Source organism: Bufo bufo, chromosome 4 (assembly GCF_905171765.1).
Source record: "Bufo bufo chromosome 4, aBufBuf1.1, whole genome shotgun sequence".
NCBI lineage: Eukaryota > Metazoa > Chordata > Amphibia > Anura > Bufonidae > Bufo > Bufo bufo.
Window position 1 is genome coordinate 129,713,828 of NC_053392.1, and position 16,044 is coordinate 129,729,871.

At 40.3% G+C, this 16,044-nt stretch overlaps 1 protein-coding gene across 4 annotated transcripts in view; it reads right to left on the reverse strand.

Annotated features, from left to right (window-relative positions):
* Window positions 1-16,044, reverse strand: part of ARHGEF4 (Rho guanine nucleotide exchange factor 4) — a 258,013-nt gene that overhangs the window by 52,141 nt on the left and 189,828 nt on the right. For all 4 annotated transcript variants that reach the window (XM_040427876.1, XM_040427874.1, XM_040427875.1 and 1 more), the window contains one exon: window positions 9,826-9,956. In XM_040427876.1, the coding sequence (XP_040283810.1) occupies window positions 9,826-9,956 (131 nt within the window). The remainder of the gene's footprint in view (window positions 1-9,825; window positions 9,957-16,044) is intronic.

A 16,044-nucleotide genomic window follows, 5' to 3' on the forward strand; every position in this document is an offset into this window, starting at 1 on the left:
GAGACAAGCAAGCGTTGCAGCTCTCAAGGCTTCGTAGCCACAAACAAAAGGTCTGTGTTGCAGCTGTCAGCAGCAGGGATCTATCTGCTGTGCATAGTGTTCGGAGAGGCACGGAGCATGCAGCACAATGACTATCTTCCTGCAGGATTCAGCATCCAATTCCAGAGCTTTCCATCCATTAAAATCTATGATGCAGAAAGAGCAATCTGCTGTAATGGAGGCAGCATAGATGTCTTCCAGTGCTAGCAGTGAGATGGAGGTATTTAATTCTCTCTAGCAGGAAAGCCTTACATTCTCTACCAGGAAAGCCTTACATTCTGTAACAGCAGTCGTTCCTGAGTTATTGGCTTTTTCCTCAGCCAATCGTCTCTTTGCAGACTGTGGTCGCTAGGAAACGAACAGTCAGGGGAAGGCAAGGAAGGTAGACATTGACATATTTAAAGCACCTCACAAATGGCTCGGATAGATTTTGGTAAGCTTCTGCTTCTATGGAAAGTAGAAGAAGTCATTACTTGCAGAACAGCCACCACTGGGTGTATCTGCCGGCTTTAATGAGGCCTTCACAATAAAAAGGGTATTACGGTCTCTGAATTTCTGAGGCTAATTTTGCATAGCAGCTCAAGAAATACCAGGCACAACAAACCAGAGGCCTGGTTCCCACAGTTAAAGACACATGTGTTTGTTTTTTGCCAATACTAGGAGCAGGTCCCAAATGGAAGAACATTCTAATGCAATGGTGCTCAACCAAAGGTCTCAGATGTGGACCCAGACTTAATAAGAGGATCACACATTGCATTCACCATTTTCCTTGGTCTTTACTGGAAAGGTAGCTGCACTTAACATGGTCATTCTGTCAGGACATGCAGAAACGGCTAAGTGAGGGTGCTCCTATTATATATGGTGAGACTGCCATTAGTCAAATACTATTGTCAGAGCCTATGGATCTGCCAGAAATATGTATAGAAAGAAAACCGCTTTAGGACTACTCATAATGTCCACACCAAAAAAGACATGTCATAGCTGGATTATTAAAAATTTTACCTCATGAGGTCTTTGTTTTGGGGATCTGAAGATAAGATAATACACAGACAGATACAAAAGCAATAGGGGAGTCAGGCCCCAAAGGTATAGCCCATAAGAGCCACCAGTCTTACACCAATGATATATAGTGTAATTTGAGAAATACTTTAGCTTAAGATATTCTAAGCTTGGAAGAATTTATATTCTTCGGAGACTTCTTGACTAAAAATAGGCAAGGTATATCTCACGAGATCATGCTGGAGGAAGCCACTCTGACACTGGCCGCAATGACAGGATGTTATTAGACCAATGAAGATGACTCCACCTTAGGAGATGAGATGTGGTATCTGCCCCCTTGCCAAACCACATACTGTTTGCATATAGGGTGCCAGAACAAATGGGGGCCATATCTCAGGAATAGGGTGTCCCAGCAACATAAAGAAATACTGGCATACTCAGGGGATAGCCATGAAATATGTATGGCACACAGATTTAAAAATTGGTGACAGGTCCTGTTTAACCCCTTCAGGATCTTGCCATTTTTCACCTTAAGGACCAGGCCATTTTTTGCAAATCTTACATATGTCAATTTATGTGGTGATAACTTTAAAACGCTTTTACTTAACCAAGCCATTCCGAGATTGATTTCTCGTCACATATTGTACTTCATGACAGTGGTAAATTTGAGTCAAAATATTTCATTTTTATTTATAAATAAATACCAAATTTACAAAAAAATAAGAAAAATTAGCAAATTTGCTAATTTCTATTTCTCTACTTTTATAATAGTAATACTTCCAAAAATAGTTATTACTTTACATTCCCCATATGTCTACTTCATGTTTGGATCATTTTGTGAATGCCATTTTATTTTTTGGGGACGTTAGAAGGCTTAGAAGTTTAGAAGCAAATCTTGACATTTTCCAAAACCCACTTTTTAAGGACCAGTTCAGGTCTGAAGTCATTTTGTGAGGCTTACATAATATAAATCACCCAAAAATGACCCCATTTTAGAAACTACACCCCTCAAGGTATTCAAAACTGATTTTACAAATTTGTTAATCCTTTAGGTGTTCCACAAGAATTAATGGAAAATGGAGATGAAATTTCAGAATTTCACTTTTTTGGCAGATTTTCCATTTTAATAAATTTTTTCCAGTAACAAAATTAGGGTTAACAGCCAAACAAGACTCAATATTTATTGCCCTGATTCTGTAGTTTACAGAAACACCCCATATGTGGCCGTAAACTGCTGTACGGGCACACGGCAGGGCGCAAAATGAAAGGAACGCCATATGGTTTTGGAAGGCAGATTTTGCTGGACTGGTTTTTTGACACCATGCCCCATTTGAAGCCCCCCTGATACACCCCTAGAATAAAAACTCCAAAAAAGTGACCCCATTTTGGAAACTACGAGATAAGGTGGCAGTTTTGTTGGTACTATTTTAGGGTATATATGATTTTTGGTTGCTCTATATTACACTTTTTGTGAGGCAAGGTAACAAAAAATAGCTGTTTTGACAGTTTTTATTTTTTGTTATTTACAACGTTCATCTGACAGGTTAGATCATGTGCTATTTTTATAGAGCAGGTTGTTACGGACGCGACAATACCAAATATAACTATATAACAGTCGCCAAAAAATAAAAAATAAAAATACGGCTTTCAAAAATGTTTTATTATGTAAAACTGAAACAAACAACCAAAAAAGGTTGTTTGTTTCAGTTTTACATAATAAAACATTTTTGAAAGCCGTATTTTTTATTTTTATTTTTTGGCGACTGTCTTATGTAGGGGCTCATTTTTTTCGGTATGAGATGACGGTTTGATTGGTACTATTTTAGGGTGCATAGGACTTTTTGATCGCTTGGCATTACGCTTTTTGTGATGTAAGGTGACAAAAAATAGCTTTTTTGACACACTGTTAGCTCATGTGATATTTTTATACAACAGGTTCTTACGGACACAGCGATACCTAATATGTCTACTTTTTTTTATTTATTTAAGTTTTACACAATAATATAATTTTTGAAACAAAAAATAATAATTTTAGTGTCTCCATAGTCTGAGAGCCATCATTTTTGTTTATTTTCTGGGCGATGGTCTTAGGTAGGGTATCATTTTTTGCAGAATGAGATGACAGTTTTATTAGTACTATTTTAGGGTGCATAGGACTTTTTGATCGCTTGGTATTACACTTTTTGTGATGTAAGGTGACAAAAAATTGCTTTTTTGACACACTTTTAGTTCATGTGATATTTTTATACAGCAGGTTCTTACGAACGCGGCGATACCTTATATGTATACTTTTTTATTTACTTAAGTTTTACACAATAACAGCATTTTTTAAACCAAAAAAAGTGTTTTAGTGTCTCCATATTCTGAAAGCCATAGTTTTTTTTTTTGTTGAAGATTGTCTTAGGCTCATTTTTTGTGGGATGAGGTGAAGGTTAGATTGGTACTATTTTGAACTGAATACACCTTTTTGATTGCTTGGTGTTGCACTTTTAGTGATGTAAGGTGACAAAAAAAGTTTTTTTTAGCACAGTTTTTATTTTAGTTTTTTGACGGTGTTCATCTGAGGGGTTAGGTCATGTGATATTTTTATAGAGCTGGTCGATATGGACGCGGAGCTACCTAATATGTCTACTTTTCTTTTTTTCCCTATTTTTTTTTACTTTGTTTTGGGAAAAGGAGACTTTTTTTTTTTTTTACTTGAAACTTTTTTTGGTAAAACTTAATTTTATTAACTTTTTTTACACTTTTTTTTGTCCCACTCTGGGACTTCAACTTTTGGGGGTCTGATCCCCTTTACAATGCATCACAATACTTCTGTATTGTGATGCATTGGCTGTAAGTGTATTACAGACTGTAATACACTTACAGCCTGCTTCCTGTGAGATCCAGGGGGCTGGATCTCACAGGCTCTCCTGGAAGGCAGCCACGATGCTTTAGAAAGGCATCAGGCTGCTTTCCCTGCCATCGGGTTCCCATCACAGCAGCACGGGGACCCGATGGGAGCTCCGATCCCCGCACGGACATCGCACGTGCCGCGGTCAGCGCTGACCGCGGCACATTAAGGGTTAATGCACTGGCATCGGTGATTTTACCGATGCCGGCGCATGCAGCAGGGGTCCAGCTATCAGTGACTGCCGGACCCCTGCTGCGGATCCGATAGGCGGGTCTCCTGCACCCACCCGATCACAGCACCGTACATGTACGGCACTGGTCCTTAAATCACGGACATCTGCGCCATACATGTACTGCCACAAAAGAGCTTATTATTTCCAGCAGATGCAAACCCTATCTGAAGCTGACAGGAATATCTATTAGTTCTTAGTGAATACAGGGCCTCTGTATGCAATGATGACCGCAATGAAAGCAATTAAAACAGGCATGTCGTAAATAACTGGAGGGTACCCCTCAGAACATCCTCTAGTGGATGCATGGTACTCCAGCCCAGCACTGAGGACAACAGACAGCTGGGTGAAAGCTTCACCAGTTTCAGTTATTGCCACACCTTGAACTCTTTGTCATGTCCCTCACACCATTCAAGAACTATTTTTGATGCATGACCTGACGCATTATCCTACTAAAAGAGCCAACTGCCACAAGTGAATATTATATACTCGGTCTGTAGCGATGTTTAGTTGGGTAATACATGTGAAAGTAATATTCACATGAATGACAGGACCGGTGTTTCCCAGCATCACATTGCCTTTACCAATTCGCCTTCTTCCCATAGTGCATCCTGGTGGCATCTGTTCCCCAGATAAGGACATGCAAATATACCTGGCCACATAATGTAAAAGAAAACATGATTCATCAGACCAAGCCACCTTCTTCCATTGCTCCATGATTCAATTCCTATGATCACATGCCTACCATACTGCAAGTACTTTCGTCGGTGGAAAGGGATCAGCATGGATGATGCCCTGACTGGTCTGTGGCTATATAGCCCCATACACTTTGTAGATTGTAAGCCCTCACGGGCAGGGCCCTCTCTCCTTCTGTACCAGTCTGTAACTCATCTTGTTCATGCTTATTGTAATTGTCTGTATTATGTATGTGCACCGCTTATCATATGTACAGCGCCATGGAATGAATGGTGCTTTAATAATAAATAAAAATAATAATAATACACAGCAAGCTATCCTTTATTTACCATACACAGTTAACTGATAAAAAGAAACTATTAAGACTTCTATTTTTGAAAGCATTCTTACTTTGCAGAATTTTTTCTACACCTGTCTAAAACTCTTGCACTGCACTGTAATATATTGAGGAAGCTGGTGCCCACCAGCTACTGTATATGCATGGGGCAGAAAAATGTGCATGAGTTAACCAGGACATTTTGCCTTGCTGGAGCTATAATAAGGATTATTATATTTTAGATTTTTGGATTGTGCTGCTTTTTGATATAGTCCTTCTTTTCTACTGTATACTTTAAACCTGCAGTCAAACTTTCTTTACTGTGGCTGCAAAACAAAAACTTATTAGGATTCTGGGTGATCACTTTTTAGATGTACTTACTGTGGAGACTTAGCAAGTGAAATGGAAACGTTTTCTTCTTTGCAAAATACCAAATATATGTAATATATAAAATAGGTATAATTTCCCTGCATGCATCATACAGTAGAGGGAGCCAATTAAATGCAGGCTAAAAAGTACCTCTAACTGATGCTTCATTTTCTTTTTGTATAAATATATATGCAGTTCTACAGAATATACACCTAACACATCTTCTCAACTACAACGTCAGTACTTTGGAGGTGCAGTGAATTTATGTGTCACTAGGGCGGCCATCCAATGACCTCGGAGGTAGGAGTACTGATGTACTTACATCATAATCAGGGTCACCATCTTTGTTTCTTTATCAGTCCCCTAGTTCTTAGTGCAAACCCTCAGATAAAGAGGTTAATGTCAAAAATATTTTTGTTACATCAAATGTCTAGTTATTGCTAAGATGTAATCAGCTTGCCAGAAGAATTCACAGTTGTCTACTTTTTCTTTTTCCATGGTTTGAAAATCTCTTCCCAACCCAATTGCTTGACGTGGCAATCCATGAGTGACTCTCAACAAACACAGCCCAATTTGATAGCTATAGACAGGTTCCACTATGAAACAAACAAAAATGCGTCCTCAAGCAAGGTCCCTAAAACAGGAAAGGCTTGAGCAGCAGGTAAACTTGAGTGCATGCCATATCCCACAGACAGGGCTGCCAACAGGCCAATACTGCAGTCAGGGGGCCATGCCCAGCCACATGGGCAGCCTCATTAGTGTTCATTTCAGTGAATACTAATGAAGTTGTGGTGGATATGGGATGGGAGAGGGGCTTTTTCCCAGCACATAGGAGATTTATCAAGATCAGCGCTTTCTTAATATCCTCTGTGCTGCCGGAGGAAATGTCTAACTTATGATGATATGCCTTGCCATATATTAAGCACGTCCTGCAGCAGTCTGTGCATCTAAACAGAGATCTAAGCTACCGTAAATATCTGTCTTCATTGCAAAGGAAAACTGGCGAACATGATGATAAATTTGTTGTGGCCACTGACCACAACCCCTCCATGCCTCCTTTCAGAAAAAGGAAGATGGTGGAATAAAATAGCCACTTGCGACAATATTTTGTTGCAATGGAGTATAAAATATCTCAAACATAAGGTTTGCAACTTTTTTAAGGCAGAAATCAGGCGCTGGGAAATTCCCCCCTTAGACATTTACTTTGTTGGAATTTGAACCCCAGACCTTCTGTATGGCAGGGAAAAGAGTTACCATTACACTTTAAACCTGCCCTATTGGAGCAGCTGGATTTTCTGTGTTTAAAGGGAACTTGTCACCACAAAATGCAGTGCAATCTGTAGGCATCATGTTATAGAGCAGGAGAAGCTGAACAGAGAGATATATAGTTTTTCGGGGGGGGAAAAAAACGATAGATTTATATTTCTTGTTTTTCCACCTCCTGTAAAAAATAAATAGTAACAATGTAGCTGCTTTACCACAGAAATCCTTGTCCTTACAGACCAGCCCTATAGACTAGCGGTAAGTCTATTGCCTCCTATAAAGAAAGTCTGGATCTATCCAGTAATATTCTTAGTAAAGAGTGTGGCAGAAAAAAAATTTACTTTTATTTTCCAACTTTTCTAGCAAAATTTTTCTGCAAAGTTGATAAAAAATAACAGCGCAAAAACTATGTTTTTGTAACATCCTGTTTACTAAATATTACAAAACATTATTTGGCATCCCTGTAATCATACTAACGTATACAATATAATGAACACATTATTTATGTGAACGGTAAATCACGTAAATAAAAATGGCACACATTCCCCCCCCCCACCCCACATTTATTCTATAATAAAAATTTATAGACATTAAATTCTTACTGAAGTGTATCACCTGATGCCAAAAAAAGTTATGGCTATTATGGCTATGAACGTGAGAAATGCTGGAAGGGGGGCCCACATGGTTTGCCTGCATGGGGCCCTGAAATTCCTGATGGCAGCCATGCCCACAGGTGTAGTCAAGCTCATGTCAATCTAATTACAGATGATGTGTATGTCAAGTCAAGGCGGGAGTTAATGGAGGCCCACTGTAGTGCTGTAACCCAGGGGCGTACATAGAAATCACAGGGTCCCATAGCAAGAATATAAGTTGGGTCCCCATTCATAGCCCATCCCACTACCTGTTCCTGGCCAGTATATACAGCAGTGTACTGATATGTGAAGCATGTCGGTACACTGCTGTATATACTATATATATATTAACACACTGCATCTATTATACCTTATACCTCACATATCAGTACACTGCTGTGTATACTATATATCTGTACAAACTGCATGTATTATACCTTATACCTCACATATCAGTACACTGCTGTGTATACTATATATCTGTCCAAGCTGCATGTTTTATACCTTGTACATTACATATCTGTACACTGCTGTATATACTATATATCTGTACAAGCTGCATGTATTATACCTTGTACCTCACATATCAGTACACTGCTGTGTATACTATATATCTGTACAAGCTGCATGTATTATACTTTATACCTCACATATCAGTACACTGCTGTATATACTATATATCTTAACACACTGCATCTATTGTATTTCTTACCTCATATATCAGTACACTATTGTTTATAAAATATATATGTCTGTGCATACTCCATCTATTATACCTTGTACCTCACATATCAGTACACTGCTGTGTATACTATATATCTGTACAAACTGCATGTATTATTCCTTGTACCTCACATATCAGTACACTGCTGTATATACTATATATCTGTACAAACTGCATGTATTATTCCTTGTACCTCACATATCAGTACACTGCTGTGTATACTATATATCTGTACAAACTGCATGTATTATTCCTTGTACCTCACATATCAGTACACTGCTGTATATACTATTTGTGGTCGGGGCTACCCCTGAACCGGGACCCTAACTAGTAGTTAACTAAACGGTTTGATTTGTGCCGTAACCGCAATGTCGTAGAGATGACTGAAGGAGGCCATCCCCTGGTGAGATGATGAAAAGGAGGGTGGGAAGGGTGGGTGTGTTGAGCAGACGTAGGATGTAGGGGAGGGGGAAAAGAGCCTAAATAGCGTGGCATAGCCCCTCCCACAAATACAGGCCAATAAATCGGCCTTAAAACATATCTTAACACACTGCATCTATGATACCATGCACCTCACATGTCAGTACACTGCTGTATATACTATATATCAACACACTGCATCTATTATATCTCGCACCTCACATGTCAGTACATGCTGTATATACTATATATTAACACACTGCATCTATTGTACTTTTTACTTTATATATCAGTACACTATTGTTTATATAATATATATGTCTGTGCATACTCCATCTATTATACCTTGTATACTACATACCTGTGTCCACTGCATCTAGTATACTGTATAATGCAGTATGTGTGTAAAAAAAAATTATATATATTATATAGAGCAGTGTACTGATGTGACAAGTACAAGGTATAATAGATGCACTATGTACAGATATATGTGGTCAGTTATATATTGTGGTTATTGTATGAGGTACATGAGGTAATAGTGGCTGTAACTGTCTTCAATACTATATATATATATGAAATGTGGTACAAATTAAGAGAAAGGAGGAGGACCTCCTCTTATCACTTCATTCTAGGAGAGCTCATCTTGCAGTTCTTTTCTATGCTGTTGGAAGTTGAAGGACCTGTGATGATGCTCTGTGCAGTTCCTTTACTAGATGTACAGGACTTGCGATGATAATGTCATCACAGGTCCTGGCAGATGCTCTTATCTAACCTAGAAAGTACACCATGCTCTGTGCAGTTCCTTTACTAGATGTACAGGACATGTGATGCTGAAGATGATGTCATCATAGGTCCTGGCAAATGTTCCTATCTAACCTGGGAACTACACCATTCTTTGTGCAGTTCCTTTACTAGATGTACAGGACCTGTGACATCATCACAGGTCCTTTAGCTTTCTCCAGTAATGATAGGGATACTATGCTGGAGCTAGACAGTAATGAGTGTAATTAGGGCGCGGGGCCTTTGGTTCACTGCGGTGCCCCTTTTCCCCATGGGCCCCATAGCAGCTGTGTGGTCTGCCACTATTGGAGGTACGCCACTGCATGGAGCTAGCCTCAAGATATGCTCATGGGACAATCCAGAAGTCTTACTTAGGGGTAACTTTTGTAATTCAGGAGCACAGTCTAATGGAAGCAGGTTATTGTTATATTAAAACAATGCAATATAGTAGTAGGTATGAATTACCTCATTTATTGCTAGTTGTTCTCCTCCTCCACCATAACGATGACTGGATACATGCAGGTCATCATACAAGTCTTCATCGCTCCCCATGTCATCAGTGAGAGACGGTCTGTCAAGCGAGCCATCCGTAATTACTGTAAAGAAAGGGGTATATTCATATAGTGTAAACTGGAACTGAAACCACACTGCACAATTAGCAGTAAGTAGAGTAATAAATGTGACTATGTTATGTAGCCGCAGAGCATATTTTCCTGTCGTTTTTTCAAGAAGAGTATGCCTGTTCCTCTTGAAAAAGCCACAGATGAGATCTATGTTGATGGCTCGTCTGTCTCCAGGCTACAGAGTAACACACTTCTTTTTTTTTTTGCACCCCTTCTATGCTTTACCATGTTACTTGTTTAGGTCACTTGGACCAATTTTGACTTATTTGACTTACTGTAATACTCAGCGAAGGGCCACTGGAGTGTGGCAATTGTACATCCTTGCTGAAGAGAACTCAGTGTGTAATGTTTTAAATGCTTTTTTAGTGACAAACTAAAAAGGTGGAGTGCAGTTGGTGTCATTGGGTTTTGGGGTGCGAGGCAGGGTTCCCATGGAGCAACTGGTGACAGGGCAATGATGTGGCAGTGCAGGATGATGGTGCAAGGCAATGATGAACTCAGTTTTGGGGTAACAAGTCCACTGTACTTTAGAGGCAATTTGGACAGATAACACAGGCACACACAGAAATAAATTCAGTCTTTTCAGACTACATGCACCATTTTCCCAAGACCATATATAGGGATATAGGCCATACAATAAGGACCTCTCTCAGTCTCCATACAGTTAATCCAAGCAAACTTCTCAATCAGCCAAATAGTGCAAATTTTCTCTCAGCATAGCACTACAAAGCCCAACTGCGGGGTATAGTCTTTTAACAGATAGCCAGTTCCATTTCAGTAGTATGGCAGGGTGCTTGAAGCTTCTGCCCAACAAAATGCAGTAAAGTCCACTGCTTTAATAAGTGCTTTACCTTGCACTGACATTTTGTCCATACACTATCCCTTATAATGCCCTCAACCTTCTGCAAAGTTTAATACTTCTTTCTTTTAGAGGCTAGCACAGGTTTCCACTCACTTCTTCCTCAGACACCAGCTAGCCACTTTAGCTGCTCACACGTCGACTGCTAAACGTACACTCTCTGCTATACCTGCTAGCTCAGAGGGATAAGGCCAACCCACACCTAGCAACTGAGTCTAGGGCAATAACATTAACTATTTCTCCAATATACAGCCTGTGGGACAAAACATATACAGTAAAGTTGCACAACCCAATTTCAGCAGTGAACCACTGGGTCACTGCAGTGGCATCGGGCAAAAAAGGTGGACCACGCATGAAAGGGACAGAGTAAAGCAAAGTTGGCATGGGGTCTTTAAAAAGGGGGTGTGGGGATGGCCAACAAAATTGCAGCACTTCTCCTGGATGCCAATGATAAACTGTTGGTGAGTATGGTTTTGGGCCCCCATTCATCATGCTAAAGGTAATTATTAAGTTATTACAATTAACAAAAATACCATATTATCTGTAACTATATCATGATTAGAATTCAGCAACAAGAAAGATGTTCCATCAGATCGCTCAATTAGTAAATGAGCAGATAATATAATCTACTATCCTTATAGCATTTCATGAGAGCAGTAAACATGTAAAGAGCGGCAGATACAAGCAGCCTTTAGAAAATGTGACAGACAGAGCGCACAATAGCAGATTATACACGATTGTCTTAACAGAGTTGTATCGGGGGAGACTGTAACCATGGTGACCGTCAATTGCTTTCATCCTCCAGCGTTCCATGTCTAAGGCAAGTGACCATTATGTTTGGGACTGGCCGGATACATGTGCATCTGGATGGATTTTCCTTCCATCATGGGACTCCATCTTTCCTTCTCCCTCTTGCTGGAACAATGCGCAGGGATTACGTGGAAGTGGTTAGCAGGTGTCTGATACAACGATTTTCCTGAGCGTTAGGTTCTTTGAATCATTACATTTACAAAATGGTGATTAAAGTGCGGGAACATAGTGAGGCTCTGCTGGAAGCCTCCTCTGAGGAGAATGGATTCTGAGAGAGTCCAATTTGTTCCAAATAAAGGCCTCCCCTGTGGTCAAACATCCTCTTTCCTGAACTCATTTCCTAAGCTGTAGGTAGAACTGACTGTCGCAGACCACACAAAAAAAACAACAACTTGCAAACATGATGCAAGGCTCCACCAAGGGCTTCCAGGTAGATATGTGTTTTGTTTCCTGTCATTTAGATATAGAAATCAGTCCACGCTCTCACACGGGACAGATACTCTGTGGATTTGCTGCAGCGTTTTAGGTCGTCAATATCAAATCGGTGGGGACCCAGCACCTCCACTGATTGGTTCTCCCTAGGCCAATGACATCATGTTCATCGCTCACGTGGCCTATGTGCAGCTCAGACCCATTCGAGTGAATGGGCATGGACTGCAATACCAAGCACAGCCGCTATACAATGTACGGCATTATGTTTGGTGAGCTGTGAGGAGGCCACAGTGTTCACAGGAGCGCCATAGCTTCTTCAAATAGCTAATCATGGGGTGCCAGGAGCAGAGAGGCAATGCAAAAATTCGCCATCCATTAGTGGCATTTTTTGTGATGTTTTTTCATTAGTTTTCACTGAAAAAAAACGTAATGCGTACATGTTGGGCAATAGTAAAATATAAAATGCAGTACAAACATAGCATTTATTCATGTGGTGTTTAATGATACTTTCCTGGCTTCTTTTATGGCATATTTTTAGTGGGAGTTTTTTTTTAGCATTTTTTCTTTGTTGAGGTTTTTCCTCTATAGAGAAGGGTAAGAAAAAAACTCCTGAAAAAAACCCCACTAAAAGCTTCCACAGAGAGACAAAAGACATCAGTGATTAGAAAAAAAATAAAAAAAACACCAGGGGGGAAAAAAGTTTGTGTATCAAATTTCCTTTAGACTTTCAGCTAACGTCTGGAGCTGTTGTTTTTGCTACAAAAACTGCATGTGCAATAAACACCACTAAAACTCCAAAAGAGTGAAAAAACGCCACAAACTACCAGTGTAGGTTTACAAACCTAAAATATGAACAGATAAAGGTAGATTTCAGTGTGTTTCCACATATTTTTGTTCCCTTTTTTTTGTGGACCGTATGCAAAATTATTCACTTCAATGAGGCCGCAAAAAACAAGCGGAAATGACTCCGTGTGCATTCCGTGTCCATATGTCCGCATGTCCGTTCTGCAAAAAAAAAGAACACGTCCTATTATTATCCGCATTACGGACAAGGATAGGACTGTTCTATTAGGGGCCTGAAACACCAAAAAAGAGAAGCAAACAGTGTCAGACTGAAGTTCCTTGGGTCCGCCATAGGAAATTATTTTGATGGCCCACACTCTGTTTCTACAGGTAACAGGACATATGCATGTTCACTTTTAAGTCATATTTGTTGTTTGAAAATTGAGGTATCTTCTGCTAGACCCTAGGGGCCCTGTATTATAAGGGGTCCATTATTGCGCTAGAGCTTACGCCCATCAGAGAATCCTCTGGTACTCTGATGGGCCTGTCTGACCCTGGAAGCAAAGGTATGTTTTCTATGATGTTTACATGTGCTACAGTCTACTGGTGCTAGTTTAATAGGCAAAATTGAAGACTCCCTTAAAAAAGGACCTTTTTATGCCTTTATTATTCGTGCTAGAAGTTTCTGAAAAAAAGGTAAAACTGGATGTTACCAGTTAGGTGGGTCTCTGCATATTCTGACACTGTTCAATCAGGGCTGCTGGGACACGCCCACCACTAGTAAGACCCAGTTGTGTCGCGCGACAATTTTTATAATGGCAGTCTATGGTGTTGCACTGCAACATGCTGTGACTGCGGCGCAACAGTCGCCAAAAATCCATTCGAGATGGATTTTTCTGCGACTGTTGCGTCGCAGTCGCAGCATGTTGCATGTTGCAGTGCGACACCATAGACTGCCATTATAAAAATTGTCGCGCGACATTAGTGCAACAAAATGTTGCGCTAAAAATGTTGCAGTGTAGTTGTGCCCTATATGTCGCGCGACAAATGTCGTCGTGTAGACCTAGCCTTATTCACAAACTTCTAGCAGGAATAACGGAGGAATATAAAGTTATAAGACAAGATGCTCCAAATTGTTATTACACGGGCAATACAAATTGTTACTAAGGCCTCATGCACACAACCGTATTCATTTTGCAGTCCGTCGTCAACATTGTTTGTAGACCCATTGAACTTAATGGGTCAGCAGTCCGCAATTTGCAGACATATTCTATCTTTATGTGGAACAGATATACTGACGTGAAAAGCACTCGGATGATCCGTGTGCTTTCCGCATCCATATGTCCATTCCACAAGAAGTAGAAAGTGTCCCATTGAAGTCACAGGGGAAGATTTATCAAAACTGGTGTAAAGGAAAACGGGTTTAGTTGCCCCTAGCAACCAATCAGATTGACACTTTTATTTTCCAAAGAAGCTCTGAAAATGAAAGGTGGAATCTGATTGGTTGCTATGGGCAACTAAGCCAGTTTTCCTTTACACCAGTTTTGATAAATCTCCCCAGAAGAGTCTACAAAAAATGTGGATGCAACATTGAATGTATCCATATTTTGCGGATCCGCAATTTGCGGACCGGTAATGTGCACGAGAACTAAAATGGACATGACAAACAGCCATTAGACAGGCCAACGTCCATTCCTCAGCTACCACCCTTGACGCTGTAACCACCAGACCTTATAGAATAACTCTATTTGAATAGATAAGCAGCTGTCGGCCATTTCAGGGGCAGCAGATGCAGTAAAGTAGACATATACAAGGAGATTTGTCATAACTGGCTTAGTTGCCCATAGCAACCAATCAGATTCCACCTTTCATTTTTCAGAGCTCCTTTGGAAAATGAAAGGTGGAATCTGATTGGTTGCTATGGACAACTAAGCCAGTTTTCCTTTACCCTAGTTTTATTAAATCTGCTCTATATAGTCTAGCTTGTGTGGTAGATGTTTCTAACCACAAATGTCCCCTATCATTTTACTGATTTCAGCAATCCTCATCTCATCCTGCATAATATGCATTCTATAAATTAGTAGCACACGATAATAAGATTAATAAAGATTATAACTTACAATATAAATAAGCATAACAGTATAGACCAAGCAAGCGGCCTCCACCAAAATCATGCCTTACAGGACATGGCATTGTCACTGCGGCTCCGCACCACCGTCTGGCGGGGAGCACTGCTCTGGGATATCTGGAATATGCTCATTATTCTTTTGGACCAAAAAGCAGCGCTTATGTCTTCCGGCTGTAGTAAATGTCTCTCGCTGTAATGACGGTGTGAGATTTTGGCTCAAGTGTATGTAAACAGGCACTTGAAGAAAAGTTCATACCAAGGCCACCAAATGAGACTTCCAGCCTATAGTGATGGAGGGATCACTGCGCTCATTATCAAGTCTGTGTGGAAAGAACAATACACAAGTGTCCTCCATACCATCCGGGGACTGTGGGAGCCCCCATTAGCATCCATTATAAACACACAGTATACAATGCCTGCTCCAGGACTAGCAGATTTCCTCACCCAAAGCTGCATATCTTCTAGGATTTAATGATTCCGCCTCAGACAGACATCTACACAGCCTAGATACTCTGATTAGAAGCCTTCAATCCGCACTGGCGTCTACCACCGCTGACCCAATAATGTCAAAACATGACAAGCTACAAGGAATCTCACATTAATACCTGGCAGACAAACTGGCATCATGAATAATACTCCCAGGCTACAACTTTCCTCTCTGAAATGACATTAGGAATACTTCTCTTTCAGCGTGAAGACAGAGTTTTTCGATGCCCAAGTTATAGTTATATTGTAAGGGTGCTGGTTATAATGTAAGAGTGTAAAGAATCAAATCTCGCTAAATTACATGAGCATCGCATGTGATTCACCTGTTATATATAATCCCCTGTTTCTAAGGGCTCGTGCACACGACCCTATGTATTTTGGGGACCGCAAAAAACACGGATGACATCAGTGTGCATTCCGTATTTTGCGGAAAGGAACAGCTGGCCCTTCATAGAACAGTACTATCCTTGTCTGTAATGCGGACATGTTCTATTTTTTGCAGACCCATTGAAGTGAATGGTTCCGGATACTGTCCGAGGAAAAAAAAAAAAGGACCAGACACG